This window comes from Haliotis cracherodii, unplaced genomic scaffold (genome assembly GCF_022045235.1).
Source record: "Haliotis cracherodii isolate W230 unplaced genomic scaffold, xgHalCrac1.p SCAF_8, whole genome shotgun sequence".
NCBI classification, from domain to species: Eukaryota; Metazoa; Mollusca; class Gastropoda; order Lepetellida; family Haliotidae; genus Haliotis; species Haliotis cracherodii.
This window is the reverse complement of record NW_027266341.1, coordinates 49,980,145-50,007,481: the sequence shown is the minus strand read 5'-3', so window position 1 is coordinate 50,007,481 and position 27,337 is coordinate 49,980,145. Positions and strand designations below refer to the sequence as shown.

Genomic DNA, 27,337 nt, shown 5'->3' with positions numbered 1-27,337 from the left:
GATTAAACAGTTTTTTTCGAGAAAAGTATTTTAATGAGTTCACTCAAATTTCGAGAAGTCGAGGCTAGATGATAGAAGAAACACCCATAACTTCTCAAATTCCGCATTGTTTGGAGTAAGCGCTGTTTAAAGCTATTTTTGGCGGATATATTCTACCAATGTTTACTACGTAACGAGCGAAAGCACTAAGCACTATGCTTTTCTGACGCCCCTTCTTCTTAAAGAAGGCATGGTTGGCCCAGTCGTCTAAGGCTTCGGAATCCGACGAGTTGCCTCCCTTATACGTGCCTATGATCGTGGGTCCGGATCCCAGATTAGCCCTATAATGTTATGTGATATGTCAGCACCATACCCATGCTCACGGGTTTCACCAAAGTGGTAAACGTCTAAGACCTGCATCACTTCGGAGCTTCCTCCCACATCAAGTTGACCCGCCGTGAAATAACTGAAATACTGTTTAAAGCGGCGTAAAACTAAACTTAGTCACCCTTATGGTTACGCATCTGGTTCAAATGACGTTTCTCATATCATAAATGAGAACAGTTCTTGTACTTTATTTCATTCGTACCAAAACGGGTTCAGATAATGAGTATAACAAGAGATATCTAAACGTTACACATCTGGTTTAGATGGTGTGTTCTATTACACAAATGAGCAAATGGTTTGCTCACCTGATTAGCATTGACCGTCTGTTTGTTTTTGAGTGCTAACATCTTAGCCATCGAGACTGACTGCGCGAAGGCTATGACTCCAATGATGACGGCATCGCCAATGTGTGACGTCACTAGGCTGACGTCAGGGATCTTGGGTAGGGGAATACTGCATGAAAGGAGTATGTATTACTGTCAGTATAACCACATGTCGATCATATGGACATATGAAGCTTGGATGTAGGGTCCGGCTGCTCACGATACACTGCTGGCGTTGGGGACTATTTGGCCTTCAGGACCCCGTTCCACAAAGCGATCTTAAAGCTACGACTGTCGTAAGCCTATGTTAAAATATGGGAGTTACGATCGTCCTAGCACTAACATCGCTTTGTGGAACGGGGCCCAGCACGGCAATTGGCTGGGGGAGTCTCTTCACCATTGCGTCCCTTCACCGTGACAGGATCCGATGGTCGTGGGTTCGAATCCCAGATTCCACGAATCTCACTCGTTCATTAAACTGAACTGTACCATCAAAAAGTATTTAACACACTAATACAAAAATATTAGTATTCTTAGTAATACATAATAATTATAGAAAATATGTAACCATGAATACATACCCGGCGGGGATGACTCCTATGACTTTAACGTTAAAGTTGTTCTTAAACTGTCCGAAATGCGAAACGACTGTTCCAATTATCACCTGCAGACACATACAGAACTCATAATTTCAAGACAAACTCTCCCCTGGTTGGTCCTATAATTGTAACAAGAACCAGACGCACATATATGTGTATGCCCACGGTACCTCCTATGATCGTAACTATGTTGACGTTAATTCCACAGTAATGTACATGTGACAAATACGCGGTTGGACTGTACGCCACCAGATGGACATTATGTTTTCAAAAGAGGTACATGAAACCCACGACACTGGGCGTGTGTCTGTGTTAATAAGGGTCGAGACTTTGTGGGCAAGCGATGCGTTCTTTGAGTATTTCTGCGTTGTTTTAAAGGTCGAACTATAATAAGGACCAGTTGGGCCGAATCAGAGTCGTTAATGTCATGCGATCGTTGAGTATTAACACCAGAGGTCACTGAGTTGTTTTAAAGGTTTAACTATAATAAGGACCAGTTTTGGCCCGATCAGAGCCGTAAATGTCATGCGATCGTTGAGTAGAAACATCAGAGATTACTGCATTGTTCTAAAGGTCGAACTATTATAATGACCAGTTTGGCCCAATCAGAGCCGTAAATGTCATGCGATCGTTGAGTATTAACACCAGAGATCACTGAGTTGTTTTAAAGGTTGAACTATAGTATGGGTCAGTTTTGGCCCAATCAGAGCCGTAAATGTCATGCGATCGTTGAGTAGTAACACCAGATGTCACTGTGTTTTAAAGGTCGAACTATAATAAGGACCAGTTGGGCCCAATCAGAGCCGTTAATGTCATGCGATCGTTGAGTATTAACATCAGAGATTACTGAGTTGTGCTTAAGGTCGAACTATAATAAGGACCAGTTGGACCCAATCAGAGCTGTGAATGTCGTGCGATCGTTGAGTATTAACAACCAGAGGTCATTGAGTTGTGCTTAAGATCGAACTATAATAAGGACCAGTTGGGCCCAATCAGAGCCGTAACTGTCATGCGATCGTTGAGTATTAACGCCAGAGGTCACTGAGTTGTTTTAAAGGTTGAACTATAATAAGGACCAGTTTGGGCCCAATCAGGGCCGGAAAAGTCAAACGTTACGGAAAGTTATTGAACGTGTACATATGACTGACACCTGGCATGCTTAAGTTTCGTTCGAATCACTTGCAAGAGTCTATGTTGATACCGGCTTTAACTAAATCAGTTTGGGTCAAATGCTAGTTAATGTTGGAATATTTACACTTAGACAAAACATTCTTGAAAACCTAAAAATCATCAAGTTTGGCAAATATTGACCAAACCTATATGTATCCATATATATGAATTAATAAAGTGAGGGGGCACGGGTGGCCAAGTCGTCTAAGGCGCCGCGATTCGCTGTGCAGAGTTGCGTCCCTTTGGCGCGCCAGAAACCTATGATTGTGGGTTCGAAACCCGATGCGCCCCGATTATGTTTCTAGGTTTGTCAGCACCATACCCGTGCTTGTGGGTTTCACCGAAGGGGTAAACGTCTGAGACCTGCATCACTTCAGGCTTTCCTCCCACATTAAGCTGACACACCGCGATATAACCGCAATACTGTTAAAAGCGACGTTAAACCCAACTCACTCACTCACTAATAAAGCGAAATGTCATCATTTCCGTGTACTCAAATGCACAAGTATATGCGATCATAATGTTTTGTTATTACTTAAGCTCATAATAGTAATTATTGAGCTTTTATTCTCCATTTTAAGCAAAGGCTCAAAGATGATTTACAGCAATTCTGGAGTGCTTCTGTAAATTCTTCTCCAAAATGTGATCTTTATAAGCATTTTAAATCCATGTTAAATGTTGAAAGGTACTTGTCATGTCCACTCCCTACCCATTTAAGAATTGTTTTTACTAAATTCAGGTGTTCAAATTTTAAAATAGCTTTAGAAACTGGCAGATATAGTAAAACAGACCGTTCACTCAGATTCTGTAACTACTGTCGTAGTAAGGGAGTTAATGTCACTGAGGATGAATTCAGTGTACTCTTTAATTGTAATTTATATTCTGCCCTAAGACAAAAATACCTTGTTAATCTTCTTATGCCTACTCATTACAGTAATTCTCATGTAATAAATATTCTTAGTAATTATAATGAGCAAACATTTTTTTCTAGTTTGTAAATTCTTATATTATGCTCACAAAATAATTAATGATAAATTCTGTGCCCTGTAAATGTCATGCTCACATGTCTGTATTTTGGGCCATTGGCCTTTTACTGAATAAACATGTCTGTCTGTCAGTCTGTCTGATAATGACTATCACTGAAGTATTATTGCGTATTTGAGTAAACAGAAAGTCTCAAATTTGTTTTCAGTTTTAAACGATAACGGATAATGATAACTGTATTTCATCATACCTCGTGTTCAGAAAACAATAATGCTGGCCAGGATTTTTATCAAAAAATTTGATTATCTTCACATCTTATTTTAACGAACATTTTTTTAGAAAGCATATGTGATCAAATCACAGTGAAATCAAACACCAGTACACGTTAAATCTGAAAAAGAGAGACATAAGACATTAAGACAGTTTGAGTATAGTACAAGTTATGGGTATTACCAACCACTATCAGTTCAATGGGTACAGGGATGCGGAGCCTCTTTTTGAATCTCTCGTTAATCTGTGTCTTGATGACGTATATGATGACCATGCTGACGGCTGACGTCACCACAGGTATCCAGTTGGTGTCCGCGATGTTCCGGAATATCTCTATCCACGTCTAATGATAAAACATGGCGTGAATCAGTGGTTAAACGCTATCACGACATCTAGTCATACACACGTTTTGATAAATCATAATTACAAGTGTGCTTTCTTAAAAAAATACGAATATATTCTTTCAAGTTTGAAGTTTTATCATTCTTGTGGGATAATTAAGTATGCAGAAGGATATAAACAAACGTCAACGCCAGAAAATAACCAGTCTTAATCATTAACCAAAACAGATTTCGTCGAGCGCAAAATAACAGTGAAAATTAAATGTATGGATCATTGAAATCAGTGATGACACCAGTGGAAAGAGATTCTTTAAATTAAGCCATGGAGAAATAGTCACATGCTGGGAGGACGGAATTAGCACGGGACATAAATACGTTAGAAGTAATTCCGTGTCTACGAACCAAATGTTATAGCTACCAAGTGAGACATGTTAATAGGACAACCCACGGTAAAGTGAGCCTCTGAATGAAACCTCGGTGACCATCTTCATTAACCGCAGAATGATTTATCTGCCCTCGGGGGATAACACATTGATACGCTATGCCTTGAGCAAGTGTACTAGTGGCTGACAGTATGAGCACTTTTCACCGTCATACTGGTGAGGGATGACGAAGGATAAGGCTGCGGGTGTTTTCTAGGGGGTAGCTGGTTGAAGTCCTATCTGAGCAGAACTAATATACTTTAATGTTACTTTAACAATATTCCACCAATATCACTGCGGTGCACACCAGAAATGGGCTTCACACACTGTACCCATGTGGGGAATCGAAACCGGGACTTTCACGAGACGAGCGAACGCTTTAACCACCAGGCTACCCCACCGTGCCAAAACCTGATGAAAACAACTTAAATCGATCACTCAGAAATTTCTGCCCATTTCGCTATTCTTTGATCATGCTGAAAAATAAAATTTTAGACTGGAATGATTTCGATGAATTTTCCCAACATACCTTTATGACCTTGAAGACGCCATTAAATCTCTTGACCTTCAACCCAAGCACGTTCTTTATCTGACTGGACACGACGTGGATGGCGACGCCGGTGGTGAAGCCGCTGATGAGGTACTCCGACATATATGTCGTCAAGAAGCCCATTCCCAGCTTCCCCAGGACCATCTGTAGGGAATACAGTAAAAACCTGCCTAGTCCAGACACCAATAGTCAGGACACCCATTAATAAGAACAGACAGACAGACAGACAGACAGATAGACAGAGCATACAAACAGGGCATAAACAGACGGGACATACAGACACATAGATAGACGAGGCATACAGACACTTAGGGCATACACACAGCCAGACATACAGACAAATAGACAGGGCATACAGTCAGATATCTAGGAGGGCATAGACAAACACTGGGCATGCAGGGAGATAGATAGACAGGACATACAGGCAGACGGTCAGACAGCCAGGACATACAGGCAGATGGTCAGACAGCCAGGACATACAGGCAGACAGTCAGACAACCAGGGCATACAGACAGACAGTCAGACAGCCAGGACATACAGGCAGACGGTCAGACAGCCAGGACATACAGGCAGACAGTCAGACAACCAGGGCATACAGTCAGACAGCCAGGACATACAGGCAGACGGTCAGACAGCCAGGACATACAGGCAGACGGTCAGACAGCCAGGACATACAGGCAGACAGTCAGACAACCAGGGCATACAGGCAGACGGTCAGACAGCCAGGGCATACAGGCAGACGGCCAGACAGCCAGGGCATACAGGCAGACAGCCAGGGCATACAGGCAGACAGCCAGGACATACAGGCAGATGGTCAGACAGCCAGGGCATACAGGCAGACAGTCAGACAGCCAGGGCATAAAGACAGACGGCCAGACAGCCAGGGCATACAGGCAGACGGCCAGACAGCCAGGGCATACAGGCAGATAGCCCGGGCATAGACAAACACCCGGCATAGAGGCAGACAGATAGACAGGACATACAGGCAGACAGTCAGAGCGTTACAGACAGGCAGACAGACACGCATTGAGAGCAGCGAGACAAGGCATACTGGCCGATTGACAGACAAATGGACATGGCAGACATGCAGGTATACAGAAAAACAGACATACAGACATCCAGACATAGACATGCACAGACACTGTATATATAATACTACTTAAGTCAACACCAAGACATTGAAAGCGTGTGACGTTGAACTGGACTTACGAAGAATACGTAGAATATTTGAGACTTAATACTTAACGCATTAATACCGCCACGCCATCAGAAGGCACTATATGGCCTGGCTCCATTACATAGCCTAAGCGACAAGTGCAGATGCGGATTAGAATTGGTCTTCAGCAACGCATGCTTGTCGTAAAAGCTGATTTAATGGGTTGTATGGTCATTATTTACAGACCGCCATCATATAGCTGGACTTGCTGAGTGCGACGTTAAGCAACAAACAAACATATCCCAAGTCAATTAAATGCAATATGTTTTGATCATGTCCGAGGGCACAGGCATATCCAAGTCGTTGCCGCAATTCGCATATCAGAGTTGCGTCCCTTACAGATGCCAGAATACGATCACTGGTCTTTACCTCAGCATCACACCCGTCCTCGTGGGTTTAACCAACGTTGTAAACGTCTAAACCAATCTCATTCACTTCTATGGTTTCACATATTAGACTGACACACCCCGACATTCCCCAGTATGTTGTTACTGACAGAATAACGACATTTACCATGACCAAGCCGGACACAAGGGTAAGGGCTGTAGCAATTTCTATCTTTCTAAAATCGGTGGCCCTCTCAATGTCAAGGTCGGAAAGGTTCCCTGGTTGAGTCAAGTTGAAGGTCGTTCCAGGAATGCCCGTGTCAGCTGCCAGGCGTGTGTCAAGCACCGCGGCTATCATCAGACTCACGACAGCTATCGTACCTGTAAGTATTGGAAATCATTCAATCATGGTCATACAACACGCTGTAGATATGCCATTCCACAAGATTACATAGCCATGATGTTCCTTAAATTGAAAGTTAAAGTGAAATAACTGTATACCAGCACAAAGAAACTGAATATTGTAATGTTATATTCTACAGTTAATGATTTATGAAATATGCTAAGATATTTGCTCTCACGGGCATTGTTAATCAAATGTAACGGAAATTTTGAAAATGTCTCTCTTTCAATATTATTTATGAAATATATAGTAAACAGAATGTTACATAAGCAAATATACATTGTATCCTTCAAAGACTAACTTACGACCACCGCGTCAGTTCGAATAAAATCAAATCGTATTTGGTACGCAGATTTAACCAAAAAAATTAAAAGAAAAGAGGTGTATATAAATAGTTTCTTGATATTTGTTGTATTTGCTTCAGTAATGTAACTACACATCGCGCCCCTTTTCTCAATGCTTTTGAGGTTTGTGTTAAATAGTATTCGGGATTCAGAGCTGAGCAATGAGACTCGGAGTGAAAAATTAGACGCCATTCGTGATTCAAGGGAGGAGGGGGTAAGCACCCTCATTAACGGCACTTTGTCATAATTATTACAAGAACACAGTTATATAGAATACACTTCATTTCGTAATACTATCATTCTCCCCGACGTTCCCGAACGCTCCCCACGTTGACTGGACGTTTCCGAACGCTCCCCACGTTGACCGGACGTTCCTGAACGCTCCCCACGTTGACCGGACGTTCCCGAACCCCGCGTTGACCGGACGTTTCCGGACGTTATTTAGTGGGACCGACATGGTGGTAAACGTCTACAATCTGTATGGCCCCTTGCTGTCCTTCCTAATGGTGAATGATATATCACGCCTTACTTTGGTGATTTTGTTCCTATTGTTGCTGTTGCAAGCACTTATGATCTCAGAAACTGCTCAAAACTTCAAAATTTAACTACATTTCCACAACTCATGAACATAATATGATTAAGACAACGGCCTAATCCAATAAACGTAGTGTTCAGTCTGAATAGTTGTGTCAATTAAAAACAACCTCGTCCATCAAAGGATACAGACGCATTCCTAGAAGTGGGCAGTTCAGACGCGAGACGATTGAAGTGGGCAGATGTTTTTTAGCCACTTATGCATATGTGTAACACGGGACCGGGTTCCAGTTGAAGTTGACAAATTTATCAAATGAATAGTGAGATAAAACAAAACAGTGAGATGTGAAATTTGAGTTAATGAGCGGCCATTGAGCTGTGCTCACCAGACCGTAAATACAAGGTCGGCCCATCTTAATTAGTGTTCGGTTGCTAGACTTTTATGGCATGAACCATTCCACTAGGGTCCAGTCTAGCCATTGTGGCTAGCCGACAGTAGAACAGTAGTGAATTTAGATGCGAGTTTATTGCTAGGGGAACCCCGTGTTGACACGATTGTCGCGGGTTGGTAAATGTTCGCCATTAATAAAATGATTGTTTGTGGATTGCGAACATATTCATTTGCCCACACGAGTCATTCCATTTGATTGCAAATATAACGTTTTTCGTTCGCCAAATTTATGCTTTAGACAGTACAATTATGATATAGCCGTCACCACTACTAATGTCTCATTATTTCACGTAGGAATATGTCCCATTTCCCCACACCCCACTTTCTGTGTTGTATTTTGAAAGAATAAATAAAAGAAGGTTTTGTGTGGGACACTTTTATACTAATTATAAGAGGATGTTGTAAATGAATATGAACAGCCATGCTGTCTGACAGTTGATAGAATTTGAGATCTTCACAATCACCGGGTGTGACCATGTTGACAGAATCTCGTTAGGGTTTGTGATTTTTACATTTGCCCAATGACCATGGTGAGTATTGCTGGGGATACCAAACGTAACAGTTTATTATTAGAGGTTGTGAGTACCTATACCACGTAGATAGGATATCTTTAGGATTTTAATCCTTCTTTGAGAGGCATTTAGAAGTTGGAGTACTACGTTAGGAGAAGATTTATGGGTGACTTTAATCCTTTCTTTCTCTGTGGGTAATCCTTTCATGTTGATTGGAGGAAGTCACTCAACCAGGTCATGACAGGTTGTGAGTTTACTCACTAACTACTGTGAGCGTTTTTGGCATGACATCTTTTCTTGTATAAACATAGAAACGATGCTCACTCACTCACTGTTAATCTTCTGCAGTTTGCTGGCAAAGTGGGGATAAACCTCAGTGTCAAAGACGATCAAATTTAGTTCGAATCCTTGTTTATATGTGACATCTCCCAAATGGGGACATTTTCATACACTTGGCAAGTGATGATGAATTTTAATATTAATATTATTATAGTTTATGAAATTGTTAATAAAACTTTAATAAAATTGTGCTTCACTCTCACGAAAAATATATTGTCTGTGAGTAAATTTATATGTCACGTTACATCGGCATTTTTCAGTGATATTGGGACTACATGAAACATGGCTGGTTTTAAATTTCTGATACAGGTGCTTCTTCTCTTTGTGGCAAGAAAATACATTTTTTAGCAATATTTCACAATTTCAAGATAATAGCCTCCAGGGTTGAATATTGACAATACATTTTCTGTATTATTTTCTGAGGTCACCATAATAATTACATATAAGACAAAATGATATTCATCCTCTACTCCAAGTTTACATACAGGACATGTACATGTACATAAAAATAACGCTTGTCTTGACGATCTACCTTCATTTACCTTCAGTTTTAACAATCTGGCTATTAAGTCTATTAATCATATTACGATGTTTTGTTTTCTTTGAGATTACAGAGAGATATTCTTCAGGCTGTGATAAGTTTCGAAATCTGAATACAATCTGAACCTGGAACTATTGTTCAAAGTGCCGTTCCAAGGCCAAGAATAGGAGTTTCACGCTTATTTATCCAGGTGTTTCAGGTGAAAAGACGTTTACAGGTGACATCTTATACATATGGATGTCCAGGTTAATAAACAGAAATAATTATAAGGTATAGAGTTATATATATACATTGCATTTTATCAAGATAGTTCCTGCTCAAGAGCGCTCAGTCATATGCTCTTTTTAAGAGGATGGTCTTGAGGGTTGACCGGAAGCTGCTGACCACCTTGGATCTCATGACATCCACTGGAAGCTCTTCCCATATAGCAGTGCCAGCTCTGCTAAATTTTCTGTTTTCACACGTTGTTTCTGGGCTGGTGCACCACTATCGGTTGTTGGAATGCAGATCGTCATGCCCGTTCAAGAAGGCGACCCAAGCTGGACGCATGTGAGAGCGCTCTCCCAATTGTGTGGATGTTTTCGTAAATATTTGACAAAGCAACCATAAGAAGAAGTACATACGTCTTCCCCAAGAACTGAAGATAAATATAATAGATACGGGCGGTTGTACATTTGTATTTTGTGGTACAGAGGAGAAAATGCCATCTCGACATAGATATAGGAAGAAATCCGGCAAACAGGTGAGAAGCACAAGTGAGAAACGGAAGCCTTCGGGGTCACCTACAGACTCTCTGCCACCGAAAACACCGAGGCAGCTAGTACAGTCTACCATACAGATGCCTTCCGTTTTTACATTCGAAGCCAGTATACCTGAACAAACGGCTGAAAACCAGGAAACTGAACCGGTAAGTGAGAAACAACACTGTGATCAAAATGAAAATCTCTCACAGACAGCTTTTCTATGAACGTGTCGGCTAATCAGAAGGATATATCGTATCCATCAACAATATTTAACTTTATAAATGATGCCTCCATTGACATTCTCACAACTAAACTTAGCAGAGCTCTCATGTTGCCCCAACTCCAAGACAAGTTTGCCAAGTTATTTGAAAGTGTAGCTAAAGATCTTATCGAAGGTCTAGCCAGAGATATTGTACAACCGCTAAAGCAAGAAATCATTCATCTTCGACATGAACTCGAGATGAAAACTGATGATCTTGAACAGTACAGTAGAAGAAACTCTCTACGTATTAGTGGCCTACCTGAGTCCAAGGAGGAAAACATGGAGGCATTAGTGATGGAGGTCCTCAGAGACTTACACCCTGACCTTACAGCATCGGACATCGACAGATGCCACCGAGTCGGTGAGAAAAACATGGATAGGAACAGACAGGTCATCGTAAAGTTCGTAAGCTATAGAAACAGGCACAAAGTAATTTCAAACAGAAGAATGCTGAGACAAAATAGAAGTTCAGTCTATATAAACGAGGACCTAACCAAGCATCGAAGTAAACTGTTCAAACTGACCCGAGACTTAAAAGCAAAACACCTAATCTTTTCCACGTGGACTTATGATGGCCGAGTGTATGTTGAGGAACAACCCGAGGGTGTTACGAGGGTGATTCATTGCGAGTCTGACCTGGACAGATATCGCTAACTTTATTGAGAACTTACATTAGATAAGATTTGTACCCTGCACTGTACAGCTTCAGTTACAAGTAATCCATACTGCGATGCAACAGTGATACAAAAGGATCCGCCAAAGTATACTTATAGTAATGTCATCAAAACTAACTACTGTCACGTGTCCACACAACGGAAAACACTCCATGTATCTGTTGTTACTATTACTTGAGTCATGTACTATAATTGTATATAAGTTTACCTCTGTCTCTACCTTCTGTCAGCCTTCCTATGTATTCCTACCGAAACCTTCCTGTATCCTTTTCCTATTGCTTTCTGGTGTACACAGTTTTATGATGACTAACTATCCTTGCCATAATTCTTTGTCAAGATCTGCATTGCCGGTTTTGTTAAATATGCATGATATTTTGTTCTCTCAGTTATCTTACTATTGTCAGTGTTCCCGATCACACTACCACACACCTTTGAGAAGTATGTATATATTTATCTTACCCAATGGGTAATGATGTAATTCAACACCGTGTGGTGATCGGGGTTTTCAATTGTATTTTGTGTCAAAAGAGTCTGCGTTGCACACATAAACTCAGTCTAAGTAGTACTTCATTCACTGTATTTGTTCTGAACGAATTTTACAAATTGTGTGATATACTGCATGTCGAATGCAGAGCGTGCAGAGTGTTTGTATTTCTTTGTTTCATACAAGCTCAGATCAGAAGCGCTAATGTAACAATTGTATTGTTATTGTTGCTCATGCTAGCCGGGGAGGTACATCCAAATCCTGGACCACCGAACCGTGACAACGCTGACCAGTCACTGTCTATATTTCACCTAAATGCTAGAAGTATACGTAACAAACTCTCTTATTTAAGTGAATACCTTTCAGATTACAGCGTCGTTTGTTTTACCGAGACACACCTAGATGACAGTATTAAAAATGAAGACTTGAGCTGGGAAAACTTTTACGAACCGGTACGAAAAGACAGAAATATGTTCGGTGGTGGTGTTATGATATACTAGTATGTAAATAAGCTGTTATCTTTTAAAAGAAGACACGAATTAGAAAACATGCAAGACGAATCGATATGGATTCAAATATGCTTACCTCAAAGCTCAATTTTATTGTGCTCTGTCTACAGACCTGAACATAATTCAGTGAACTTTTGGACTCGCTTAGATGATAGTATTGAAAATGACCTGGATATTTCGTGCAAGATTACTATTGTTGGGGACATAAATGAAAACATGTTATTGTCTAGGAGCTTAAACGTAAATGAATTAATAAATAGGAAAAATCTACACAATATCATAACCGAGCCTACCAGAATTACGAACCATACCAGTAGTTTATTGGATCCTATTATTATCAGTGAAGATATAAAAGTCATCGACACTGGTGTAATTGATTTTGATAGTAAAATTAGCGACCATAGGGGAACTTACATTGAAATAGACTCTGGTTTGCGAACAAAATTAGCATATAAAAGAGAAATTTCATGTTTTAAAAACGGTGACTATGATAAACTCAATTCGCTCATTGAAAATACATGCTGGAATGAATTATTTAGTCAAAATTCAAATGTTGATGAAGCATGTAATCTGTTCTATAAATACTTGAATAAATATGTTAAAATATGCATTCCAACCAAAGTAGTAACCATTCGTCCAAATGACAAACCTTGGTATGACTTCAGTTTAAGACGAGAATCCCGGAAAAGAGATAGATTAAAAAAGAAGGCTAGAAAAAGTAAAAAGGAAAAAGACGTTCGGGCCTATAAAAATCAGAGGAACAAAGTAAATAACATGAAATGTCACGCTAAAGAACATTTTTACTCAAACCTCGATGAATTGCTATCAGAATTGCATGCAGAAAACAAATCCTCTTACTGGAAAGTTTTACGTAGCCGCTCTTAAAAAGTATGATATGGACGAACACCCGACAATTTGTACTGATATTGAAAAGGCAGAGAAACTGAATAAATATTTTCAATCTATATCTGACGTCCACGATACAAGAACAACTATGCCCGACTTCACATTTCGTACAGAGACAGAGATAAACGACATAATCATATCTAAAAAGGAAATTGAAGACATAATACAATGTTTGCCTCTTAATAAAGCCTCCGGACCGGATAAAATTTGTCATAAATTATTAAAGAAAACTGTATATTCTATAAGCGAAGCATTGTGTTTACTGTTCAATATGTCACTACAATCAAGTATATTTCCATCAGTGTGGAAAAAAGCAAACGTTATGCCATTAAGAAAGGGGATCACACTATCGTTTCTAATTATAGACCGATATCATTCATTAGTTGTTTAGGAAAATTGTTTGAGAGAGTAGTGTTCAAACATTTATATAATTATTTTCATGAGAACAAATTGTTGTATAAGTACCAATCTGGGTTTCAGGCTGGTCACTCAACTGTCCATCAACTAATAGAACTTTACCACCAAATTTGTACAGCGTTAGATAACAAAGAAAACTATTGTATTGTATTCTGTGATGTATCAAAAGCCTTTGATCGTGTATGGCACAGTGGGCTTGTGTATAAATTAGAGAGGTATGGTATAAAAGGCCAATTGTTAAAATGGATTACCTCGCCCGACTAGAACAAGATATTAAGACAGGACAACTAAATAAACAATATACCACAGGCATCTTCTTAGACTTCTCTAAAGCTTTCGACATGGTATGGCACGATGGGCTAATACAAAAACTTAAAAAAATAGGACTCAAAGGTCAGATAATAAACTACATCCAGGACTTCCTAAACAATCGTAAAATAACCGTGGGTATAGACCAAACTCTATCGGACCAATGTCCCCTAGAAAATGGTACTCCACAGGGCAGTATCCTCAGCCCCACCCTCTTCAATATAATGATAAACGATCTATTTGAGGGCCTATCCCCTAAAGAAAACACATCAAAATTCGCGGATGATGGAGCCATCTGGATCCGCACTAAAAGCATGAACATGGTCCAAAATTTACTCCAAAAATCTCTTAATAAAATACAACAATGGGCTGACAAATGGGGCTTCTCCCTTAACTCAGAAAAAACAACAGGAATAGTATTCAAACATAAAAACATGAAACCCGCCTCCCCAATCCTCCAGCTAAACAATCAAACAATCAAATTTCAAAAACAAACCAAATTCTTAGGACTTATTTTCGATGAACATCTCACCTGGGATGCTCACATTCAAAACCTAACAACTAAATGCAGTAAAGACCTAAACACCCTAAGATGCCTAACTGGCTCTAACTGGGGAGCATCCAAAGATACCCTCCTCTCTCTCTACATATCACTAATTAGATCAAAACTAGACTACGGCTGCGCCATATACAACACCCTAAACAACTCTCTATCTAAAAAACTTGACTCAATACAATATCAGGCTCTCAAACTAATTACACGCACCCAACATGGCACCTCCTACACCTCACTTCAGGCCTTAACAGGAGAAATGCCACTAAGTCTACGCAGGGAACAGCTAAGCTTAAACTTCTGGGCCGCGTCCCAATCAAACCCTCTCATCCAAAACTTAATAAACCAAAACATCAGCCCCAAAAACCAAGCTCTAGCTCGTAAACACCCCTTACTTACCCCAATATCCCAAAGAATAACAAACTACCTAAATGAACACCAAATTAAAAATCTTAAACAAAACTGCAAACAATCAAATATCTTCACCCCTAAACTTAAAATACCCAAAATAGACACAACACTAGCTAGCCAAATAAATAAACAAACCGACCCAAACATAGCTAAAACTACCACACTAGCATACATACACGAAAATTGGCCAAATTGGTGTCACATTTACACGGACGGATCCTCAAATCCGACCTCCAAACACACAGGTTTCGGAGTCCATACCACACAACCAACTAAAACCACACAATCCTTCCGACTCCCAAACAACCAATCAATATTCACGGCAGAACTAATGGGCATGGCCTCAGCCCTCCATAATCAAGAATCCAAAAAACACAAAAAAATCCTAATACTTACCGACTCCCTAAGTGGACTGCAAGCCCTCCAAAACAAAAATACCAAAAACCGACCTAAATTAATAAATCAAATACTTAAAAGCTCCAGCGACCTAACTAAGGCAGGCAAACAAATAACCTTCTTGTGGATACCCGCCCACGTAGGAATATACGGTAATGAAAACGCCGATAAAGCAGCTAAACTATCCCTCAAAATCCCAGAAATAAGCTTAAACTTACCCATCTCAAAATCAGAAATTAAAAGTGTAAACAAGCAAAAAATCACAAAAAAATGGCATAACCTATATCTAAACTCAAATAGCCAAATCAAAAAAGTGCTCAGCAAACCACTAACCAAACCAAAAATTCTCCATCCATCCCAAAAAATCGACAGAGTAATCACTAAACTCCAAACAGGACACACCAACCTAAATAACCACCTAAAAAATTAAAAAAAACACACTACAGGTAACTGCCCACACTGCAAACAACCAGAAACCCCAGAACACGCACTCATCCACTGCACACACTACCTAACACATCGAACCGCATTACAAACCACCCTTAATCTAAACAAGGCTCTAACTCTAGAAGAAATACTAAACCCACAAAATAAACTAGAAAACTTCAAGGCCTTAGGCGTATTCTTAATAAAAACGGAACTAATAAAACGCATCTAAAAACACAATAACCTACCAAATCAAAATCACATAAACAAACAAACATCTACCATACCCAGCTCCCTTAGTTCTCCTCCCCAATCCCATCGGCATCTATTCCAAATCTCAAAATTCCCAAATTCTATATAAGCAACCCCTAAAACCCCCCTCTTGGGTTGCACAGACCACCTTCGCCCCTTTCGGAAACACATTAAATGGCCTGGCCGGGCCCGTGTGCGAAATACGCATCAGTCGGAAAGCGCACGTTAAATCTCCAAAGTAAGTAAGTAAGTAAGTAATGGATTACCAGTTACATAAGTAATCGTAGCCAAAGCGTATTTGTGAATGGGGAAATATCCAAACCAAGATACATGAAGGCTGGCGTGCCACAGGGGTCAGTGCTTGGTCCTTTACTCTTTATTGTTTATGTAAATGACATTGCTGATAAATTAGACTGTATGACAAGACTGTTTGCCGACGATACATCGATTGGCATGTCATCCAATGATAACAGTGTACTGGAACGTTCCTTAAGCACAAATTTAGCAATCTTAAGTGAATGGGCGAAACTTTGGCTCATAACTTACAATCCCGTTAAGACCAAATCGGTTCTGTTCTCTCGCAAAGACAACAACGGAGGTATAAAACTATATTTCAATGGAAAAGAAATCAGCTCTGTAAACAGTCACAAGAACTTGGGTGTTATACTTGAAGCCAGTGGCAAATGGTCTTGTCATATAGATACCATAATTAAAACAACTTCCAAGATGATTTACTCAATGAGAAAAACTCAAACATCTACTTCACAGAAATACTATTAACAATATATATAAAATGTTCATAAGACCACACTTTGAATACGCATGTGAGGTTTGGGATGGTTGCACCGAAGGACAAAGTGAGAAATTAGAACAATTACAATTAGAAGCTGCACGCATTGTAACTGGTCTACCTGAATATGCCCCAAGGCATTCATTATATTACGAAACCGGTTGGAAAACCCTTAGTTGAGCGTAGAAAGAAACGTAAACTTTGTCTTTTCTTCAAAATTAATCATAACATGGCCCCTTCCTATCTAACAGATATTCTACCCAAAACGGTTGCCGCAAAAAACTCATACAGTCTCAGAAACTCTGAAAACATCAGTGTTCCTGTCACAAGACTAAGACATTCGTGTGAATCCTTTTACCCATCGTCTATCCGATTGTGGAACTCTATTCCGTTATCAGATCGAAATTCTACGATTTCTTGTTTTAAAAATTCGCTACAAAAGCACCACCCCACGTCACCTGCGTACTTCGCTTATGGAAAAAGAAAATATAATATCTTACACACAAAACTGAGATTCATGTGCAGTCAGTTGAATTATGATTTATATAGAATTGGTATAAAAGATCACCCGAACTGTACATGTTCGAATACATGTGAAAATGCATATCATTATCTCATGGAATGTCCATTGTTTAGTCATCAGCGTGAAATTATGTTAAACAGCCTTAAACATATTGTTCATAACATACATTTATGTTGTAAAATGCATGTCACAGTTCAAGTGTTAAACAAAACGCACCCACTCTCCTACCTAACCCATTCGGATTCACTCGGCTTTTCCCGTCATCTACATAATACCACGGACACCAACGGAGTAGGGAATGTCCATGAATTTCCTGTAAACCGCATAACACCGGATCCCACCGCATATAGTTCCTATATTAGTGTATGTATAATGTATTAGACATTTGTCCTGTTGTATATTTTGTGCAAAAGAGAAATTAGGTACACACTTCTTCTTAAAAACAAAAGCAAACAAAACTATCTGAACCGTTTTTAAAGGATAACGGCTGCCGCCAGGTGATAGTCACGTGCACAAACCAACATGGATTCCTGCGCGGCTGCCGAGGTGATGGACGTGTTACTTACCCATGGAAGCGTGTCTGGATGAGCCAAAGAAGAAGTAGATAAGTGGGGAAAACAGGGAGGTGTAGAGGCCGCAGATCGGGGGGAGAGAAGCCAGTGCTGCGTACGCCATCCCTAGAGGAGGAAACCACGTGTGTTGAAACGCCAATCATGTAAACTGAAGCATTATATTTCTGAAACATTATTATCATTCCAGTATGTCAGCGTATATAATCAATAATCCGTGGTTTCGATTGAGACACCTTGTCAAGTATACACGTACATCTAAAAGAGAACATGAGTGAGTGAGTGAGTATGGTTTTACGCCGCTTTTAGCAATATTCCAGCAATATCACGGCGGGGGACACCAGAAATTGGCTTCACACATTGTACCCATGTCGGGAATCGAACCCGGGTCTTTGGCGTAACGAGCGAACGCTTTAACCACTAGGCTACCCGATCGCCCCAAAACAGAACATGAAGAGAAACCCGCAAGAATGGATTAGGAGGTTTAAAGGACACTTTTTATGGACAAGTTTATGGACAGGTTTATGGACAGGTTTAAAGGACACTTTTTATGGACAAGTTTATGGACAGGTTTATGTGTAAACATCGTTCACAAGCAACCGACGCAATATTTCAAAGAAGGACATTTTTAAACATGTGACTTCTTCGGTCTACTGTGTTTATGTCGTGGCAGCAAGAGACACGTTTTACTCAGATCTCACTAATCCGGATCACCTGTCTAAACCGAGATAAACTTACGGGTCCACATGTTTGGTTTTGACAGATTCCAATACACATGAAGTGCTCAGTTTTATTCATTACTTGTTTTATGTGTGATTTAAGTTTTAGCCACATCTTATTGTAAAATGAATCGGTATGTGTGCTGCAACACGCGTACATATATATGCTTTTGTACAGCCTTGGGTGCCATTCCTTTTGTTAACACTGCATTATCATGTAACAAATGCGCAGTTCCAGTAACCATGTGAAAGCCCTTGACGATACATATTTGTATCCCGTCAATGTAATCATTCCCATCTCCGTGGTCTAATGGTAGAGCGTCCGCCCGGAGAAGCGGAAGGTCCGGGGTTCGATCCCCAGCAGCGTCATACCAAAAGACGTTAAAAGATGGTACTTGTTGTTACCCCGTCTGGCGCTCGGCATTAAGGGGCTAAAACAAGGACTGGTCGGCTCGGAGTCAGTATACTGTGTCTGAGTGGGGTATTCTTGTTAAACTGCGGCATGGTATCTCAGTGTGCTAGCACTATAAATCGGCATCAGTCCGGACTAGTACAAGCAGCAACACACACACACACACACACACATACATGTGCATGCACGTCGCTATATAAGTGCAATGATATTGGACGCGACGTTAAACCCCATTTCACCTCACCTCACCATCTCCCGAGGTGGTCTACAACCCATGCTGCCTTACTAGTGAGTGAGTTACAATTTAACGTCGCATCGGCCATGTAGCGAATGCCTTATGCAACGCTGGAAGGTTTACAGTCAAACTACAACCTAATTCAACCTGGCATTTATTCACTGCTGGGTCAGTGGGCACGAAAATCACTTGCCTAAGGAGACACCACAGGTAACATGCGGTCGCTCAACGAGATCTCTTCCCATACAATTTCATGGAATAATTTACTGTAGCATTTTTGAACAAGTGTTTCAAGTTTCGGGTGGTCATTTTAAAGGCGTCGTCACTGGTCTCCTATTGGCTCGCTTGTTCATTGTTAATATCCTTCAAGCTATTTATGATATATAAGTGCTTCAGTTGTCCCACGTGACCTTGTTGAGAAAACAGAAAAGTGTTCTTAATTGGGTTATAAACTTGCCAACGTAGAAAGACTTGACTCACTTACATAACTGCACGAAGAGATGCTATTTGAGACACATTCCCCTGAAATGCTTTTATAAAGAAATAATATAATCTTTCATTGAATCAAAATATATCACGTGTGACAACATTATTTAAATACTAAAATATCGATCTCTCTTAACATTAGGATAGTGCAAGTAAATCATTTAATTTGTCTGAAAACAAATATGGAACACAACGGTTATGTGTGTTTATACTTGTTGCATGAATGTCATGGCTTAAAATGTGAACATAATGATTTATAAGACATGGGATATGTTTCATATGACTTGCTCTCTATCATTTGGAAGTTATGTACTTATGAAATGGTACAGAACAGAGAGATATGTCTGAAAGAAGTAAACCATATGTCTCTCTCGCGAGAGCATGGGTTAGACATAGGTTCATCCTCAAATGTTCTATAATAAGCATTTTACATACATTTTAGCATCACCTTTGAATTGTAGGCACGCTTTCCTCTGAAATGCTAAATAAATGCAATATGCCTTCAGAGACCATGTGATATTCTGGTGGGGAGGGGGAGTGGGGAGTGGGGAGTTAGGGATGAGGACAACTTGGATTTTTTTTTTATGAGAATAGTTTGTTCCGGAAAATGCTGGACTAACTAATTTTGCTGTAGTGTTTTGTTTGCTTGACAAGATTGACGTGCAGAAAAAATGGTTCGGTTTTTCCTTGCCGAGAATGAATGTTTCGAAGTAGTGTCCGAAAACATATCCTGTCTCTAACATTAAAGGGTTCCTTCACTTGTCCCCTAGTAGCTGGGAGCTCGACCGGCGATAACGTTGTGTCAAGGAAGGCGAACACAGTCAATGGTAAACAAATAGGGACTCTGATAAGGCTGGTTCTGATCCATTGACAGTTGTAATCAGTGATGCCAGGTAACCTGTGATTAACTGTTTAACTTACCCCCTGAAAACTGAGAGTCATCATGACTCACTGTATATAATTGTGTAAGCGTTTAGCAAAGCCATGTGGAAGTATTTAACTGTTATCAGATATTAAACACAAAACACAAAATTTAACTGCATTCATGTCAGCGTTGAAGAGATTAGAAGTCCTGAGTCAACACCATGGATGTCCGCTTGATTCAGACACGTCAGTCGAACAGTTTTACGACTTGAAATCATACTGCAAACAGGTGAGTTAAAATTTAACGTTACATCGGAATATTTCAGTCATATCGTGATCATAACAAGGGAATCAGTGCACGTGGTAAAGCTGGGCTACCTCAAATACTTTCGCGAACACCTGGTGTTCTCATCGTCGTCTCAGGTCTGCATTCATTCGTGAATAGGTCCCTTAAATCGGATTATGTATATATATATTATGACAGAAATCGGGGTACATGTTGACAATCGTAGGAACCAATAACAAAACATGAAGAATTCCCCCTCTCACCTGATATGTGAACCAAACTAAATTTGATAAGAAACATCTACAAATACTGAATCTTAAATATGAATGGTTATTTAAATTTCATCCTATGACTTACCTTGTGGAATTTGCATAATACCAACTGTCATTCCAGCAATGACATCATTGGGTAAATATCGAAGAATGTTGTAACCACGCATTATCTTCAGAAATGGGAAATTCCCCAAAACAGTCTTCTTTATGGCTTGTCTGGAACATGTCTTCTTCAGCCGAATGCTACACTTTTCTCTGAGACTATTCTGTGACGGTGTTCTTCTGTACCTTTCTTCAAAGTGATATAAATCCCTGGGATGACCTTCCGCTCTGCCCTCACCATCACAGGTTAACATCGACAGCCAAACATCCTTGTCCGTCATCCTGCAAGCAGTACAGTTTCCTTCCAAAGGATCGCCTTTAATCTTTACGTTATGTTAAAGACGCCTTGTACTTATATAAGTATATAAACTGTCACGTGTTCAGTTCTCTGGTCGTGTGGATAATGACGGTTATACCTATTAGCACTTCACGTTCCTACCTTGACCTGCAGAGATGTTAAAATTATTCATCACGTTCAAAATAGACAATGACCGTCAAGTGCAAATACCTACAACATACCTAGGATAATATAGACTTCACATCAACTGCAACTATAAAAAATGTTCCAAAAAGCATTCAATCAAGATCTCTACTGATGATAACATCACCAGCTTCTGCTATGGTAAAGTACATATGCACTAGTATAATTAAAAAAATAAGTATTGGTAAGGCCGATTTAAAGCAGAGATAAATATACAGTGTTTTAGGCTTTAGAAATGAATAATAGTTATGAAAACTGTTCGATCACATTACAGATTAAAAAAGATATCACTTGATTAACCCTTTATAATCCACAAAACAAGGGTTTAGAGGGTTTAGAAATGAACTTAACCTTCAAACGTGACAAGTGAAAGTTACTAAAGGCAGGGCATGATCGTCCATTAAGTTGCCAGTTATTATGATCATTGTGTTGTGTTACACGGTTGTCTTTCTTAAGCCTCTTTATGTGATTCGCGACCGCCTCCGTGGTCTAATGGTAGAGCGTCCGCCCGGAGAACGGAAGGTCCGGGGTTCGATCCCCGGCCGCTTCATACCAAAAGACGTTAAAAGATGGTACTTGTTGTTACCCCGTCTGGCGCTCGGCATTAAGGGGCTAAAACAAGGACTGGTCGGCTCGGAGTCAGTATACTATGTCTGAGTGGGGTATTCTTGTTAAACTGCGGCATGGTATCTCAGTGTGCTAGCACTATAAATCGGCATCAGTCCGGACTAGTACAAGCAGCCACACACACACACACACACACACAAGTGCATGCACGTCGCTAGATAAGTGCAATAATCTTGGACGCGACGTTAAACACCATTTCACCTCACATCACTTTATGTGATCCAATAAGATACTGTCCAAAACACAACAGGAACGGGAGTGAGTGTGAGTTAGTTGTATTGTGGGCCGCTTTTTGCAATATTCCAACAATATCACGGCGGGGGACACCAGGTATGGGCAACACACATGGTACCCATGTGGGGAATCGAACCCGGGGCTTTGGCGTGACGAGCGAATGCTTTAACCACCAGGCTACCCAACCGCCCAAAAAAGGTAGGCGATCATGAAATATGTGATGGTCAGTCGTCAGAAGAAATATTAGCTTTAACAAATGCTGCCAGAACCAAAACCTGACACCACAACTCACTCGAAATATTGCACGTGGACAATGCAGTTGCTTCGTGCGCGGGAATTGGGGGTCATTCTTGATTGTGTCACTTCAGGGAAAGCTCATGGAATCGCTCTGAGCCATTAGTATTGTTCATTTCCATTATCCACAGTAACACGTAAAATCTTTCTTTGATGCGGTATTTGTGATCGTATATAGCATGGGGAACATCCCAAGGACTATTGGCATGCTTAAAAAATGAAGAACTCAGCGAGAGGTAGCTGATATGTTCAGTGTGTCTTAGTCTGTGATTTGCAGACGTTGGGACAAATGTCTGCAGACACAAAATGTTAAGGATCCCCCCCCCCCCCTCGGTCAACAACACAAGTCCAGGTTCGATTAATCAGAAACCTGGCTTTACGATATCGAACCCAAACACATTATCAAATCGTTGTCCATTGGGCCAGGGCACCTGAGTTCAAGTTACTGACGAGACGATTAGAAATCGTTTGCATGTTCGACGATCAGTGTTGTGCTGTCGTTAACAATCGACACATTCAAGCTAAACGTCAATGGTATTTACAGCGCAAAACTGGGAGAATCGCCGATGGCCTCGTATGTTTTCACTCTGGTATCCCTGCTTAGGTTTGTTTGTTGTTTAACGCCGCACTCAGCAATATTCCAACTATATGAGGGCGGTCTGTAAATACTCTGAACCAGACAATCCAGTGACATCATGAACAGCGATCCACGCAATTTGGATACGATGACATGGATCAACCAAGTCAGCGAGCCTGAACACCCAATCCCGTCAGTCGCCTCTTAGGACAAGCACAATCGCCTTTAACGGCAAGCATGGGTTGCTGAAGACCTATTCCAGCCTGGATATTCACGGTGCTTCTGCTCTGGCGTGGACGTGTCTGAAGACGCTCTAAAGAACATCAACGTAAGTCACATGGCAAATAGAGGGTTTGTAATGATATGAGGCAGGATCACGATGACTTCCAGAACGCCAGTGCATATTAACCATGAAAGGGCCATTGGACAGTATTTTCACTGAGGCATGCAAGCGTCAAATGTTGTGCCTTTTGTGCTGCACGATGCTCCACGGGTTTTTTTCTCTTTCAAGACGATAACGCCCGTGCCCACCTTTCACGGACTGTAACTGACTAGCTCCAGCGGCAAAGCATCACCAGCATGCAAAGGCCAGGAACGAGCCTCATCCTCTCCCGATAGAGCACGTCCGGGAGATGATCGGGAGACGTGAACGGCGAAGTCGAAGGCGACCGCTATGTTAACCGAATTGGGCCAGGAGAGGACAAGACTTCCCGAAATTGTCATTGTGACATTGAATAGTACCATGCCATGACGTATAAATGAATGCTTGGCCAATCCTAGGGGCATAAACCATTACTTATCAAGTTATCTCGAACGTTCATCCTTTTGTAAAACACCCCCTGTCGTCTTTCTTGGTTTATGGGGGCGGTGGGTTAGCCTAGTGGTTAAAGCGTTCGCTCGTCACGCCGAAGACTTTGGATCGATTCCCCAACATGGGTACAATGTGTCAAGCCCATTTCTGGTGTCCACCGCCGTGATATTGCTGGAATATTGCTAAAAGCGGAGTAAAACCATACTCACTCACTACACCCTCACAACACACTTCCAAAATTGTCTGTTCATTGTCATGTTACACATGGGTCCTTTTTCTTAACCACCAATCACTCGATACACCTTTGTGTCTCTGTAATCATGTGTTATTTTCGAATATCCACTACTTTTTTAGGAGAGCATATCATATATCGTCGTGAGTGACTGAGTATAGACGGGCAGGCGGGCGAGCGGGCAGATGGGGGAGTGTTTGCTTGATTGTTTGTTGTTTAAAGCCGCACTCAGCAATTTTCCAGCTATATGACGGCGGTCTGTAAATAATCGAGTTTAGACCAGACAATGCAGTGATTGACATCATGAGCAACGATCTACACAACTGGGCTACGATGACATGCATCAACCAAGTCAGCGAGCCTCACCACAACGATACCAACAAACATAGTCACCTTTCACGGCAAGCATGGGTAGCTGAAGACCTTTTCTACCCCGGAACTTCATGGGTCAGATTGGTGAGTGGATGGACGGTTGGATTGCAGACGGTGTAAACGAATACATTCTAGAATCACCAGTTAAGCGTTGTTATTAAATGTCATGCTGATATGCCAGAGCTAGAACTTGTTACAAATACCAGGACTTGTCGCTCGCTATTATTCAAACATGTTTTATTAAATTATTTTATTTTTGTTTCAAAAAAGTTTAGTTTTTTTCCTTTACTCGAGTGAAATAACATGTAAATCGAGACAAACGGAAACCCCACTCTAAGCGTTGATGTAAAGCATTGATGTGAACAAGGGTTTTAATATATTGCATTAAATCGTCTTTAACTATATATCGTGTTTCATTGTAAGTTTACAAAGCTAAAATAATAGTTCATATGATTAGTTTACATGCAACTTGCAAACGAGTGTGTTGGAAATGTAGTTCACGAAGACATGCTGCTTGTGCGCATAATCGGGGAGAACCGTGATTCGAACGATCATTCGTTTCTTGCACGCCCAAGGGACGCAACTCTGCACAGCTAATTGCGGCGCACGTTGCACTGTTTTGAACAAGTGTACATGTAGCTTTTTTAAAATACGGACGCACTATCCTTTCTAGTAAAAACAGTTGTACATCTATTTACTTCGTATAATTTAGGGTACAGTTCAATAGTTCGATGTCATATAAAGACTTCATTCAATTAATTTCAGTTTGTGACGCCCTAAATATGATTCAATTTGTGAAAGTGGTGTCACTGATTTAGCAATAAATACTATTTCGATTACTAATATTACTTATTCATTTAATAATATTACTTGTTTAATGGTTTAATTATAAACTGCCAGGCTAAAGAACTTCTAGGTAGAAAACTATCGCCAAGACACTGCAAACGTAAGGTCCAAAACACAGCTATGATACCCGTATCAAATACAACACCATCGAATAACCATTTCTTGTCTGTTTCATTTTAGCCACCATCAAACATGGGGGTATACTTTCTTTTGTCCTGCAATGTATTTTTTCTTTGATGATATAATAGTAATGCCGAATGCATAATATCTCGAAATGAATAAGTAATGTAACTAAATGATTTAGTAATGTTACCTATATCGTTTAGTAATATTACTAAATTGCTATTACCGTCCATTTCTATTAAGTTGGCACCAAAACTGTCATATGACATGAGCAAGATTTTCTCACAGTTGGTCAGGTGTAATACATCAGCCTCGTTACTCGATACGGTGTTCACATTCGCATTCAGAGCTCCATAATCTTAACTTATAGTTAACTGCCATGATTAATGACTTTGCAGTAAATCAATATTCACATACGCAAGTTTATATTCCATTAATAAAACTCGTTAATCGTTTTTCTTGACACGTTGAAATATGAGAAGATTTGATAACAGCTGAAATTATCATTAGGGATCGCATTTAACTAATACTAGATTTAATAAAATAAGCTATCCCGTTTTGACGTTATTAATTTATTTGTCAGTTTATAATTAATACCATTATGGTTATCATCAATATATGTTGCTGTCACGTGGCAAAAGTTAAAGAGAAAACTTACGGACCAAACCCTGAAGTAAATAACACATTACACTTTATTTTCGTTTCATTTCCGTGTGAAAAATGATAAACAAAATATACAAGTATATACAATGCTAGCAAAACAGAAAAGAAACACGCAGAGAAATATAGCTTGCATAGTTAGGAACACGTACCTCCCGAAACGCACTGCCTCCCTCTAACAGTCGTCAAGCGGTTGAGGCCAAACCATATCTATGTCAGTGTTAGATAAGGCGGCCCTGGGTCTCCCGGCTTTCTCTTGCTATCGTTGATGAAATTGTCACTGATACGTAAGCCGTGTAGTGTGAAGAGATTTATTCATACTTGACCTTAAGGGCCCCATCAAGTGTACTTGTGAATTACGTGTCCGGTTTTTTTTTCCGTAAGGGAAGAAATTGAGTAAACAGACTTATTGAATCTCGTTTTAAGCCACTTTTATTCTGGCAATCGCGATACAAATCTGTCCGTGGCGTGAAACAAATAAATAGAAATAAAGACAATATACGAATTAATATACTATTTATATGATTGATGAAATAACGGTGAATTTATTGACACAAGTTTTAATTTACAGTATTGTTACAATTTTTTCCCATAACGTGTATAATTTTAATCCTATTTGAACCAAATTCGCGAACATCTGGACTCGGTAATTACTGCGTTGCAAGGATGTTCTAATATTCAGAGGGAGAGAACCAGGACTTGCACATAGCGATGTTGGCGCTAAAGAACGCTACAACGCAAAAGTTTGTTATCGTGTTCTGCAGTAACATTGCGAATAATCCGCGGATT

General features: G+C 40.2%; 1 protein-coding gene across 2 annotated transcripts in view; it reads right to left on the bottom strand.

Moving 5' to 3' along the window:
- Positions 1-26,747, bottom strand: part of LOC139450269 (prestin-like) — a 36,518-nt gene extending 9,771 nt beyond the window's left edge. For both annotated transcript variants that reach the window (XM_071231946.1, XM_071231948.1), the window contains exons 1-8: positions 26,701-26,747; positions 21,275-21,736; positions 17,913-18,023; positions 6,755-6,948; positions 5,005-5,169; positions 3,900-4,055; positions 1,271-1,353; positions 672-819 (exon numbers count right to left, since the gene is read on the bottom strand). In XM_071231946.1, coding sequence (XP_071088047.1) covers positions 672-819; positions 1,271-1,353; positions 3,900-4,055; positions 5,005-5,169; positions 6,755-6,948; positions 17,913-18,023; positions 21,275-21,572 — 1,155 coding nt within the window. In that variant the 5' untranslated portion in view covers positions 21,573-21,736; positions 26,701-26,747. The remainder of the gene's footprint in view (positions 1-671; positions 820-1,270; positions 1,354-3,899; positions 4,056-5,004; positions 5,170-6,754; positions 6,949-17,912; positions 18,024-21,274; positions 21,737-26,700) is intronic.
- Between the last annotated feature and the right edge of the window lie 590 nt (positions 26,748-27,337).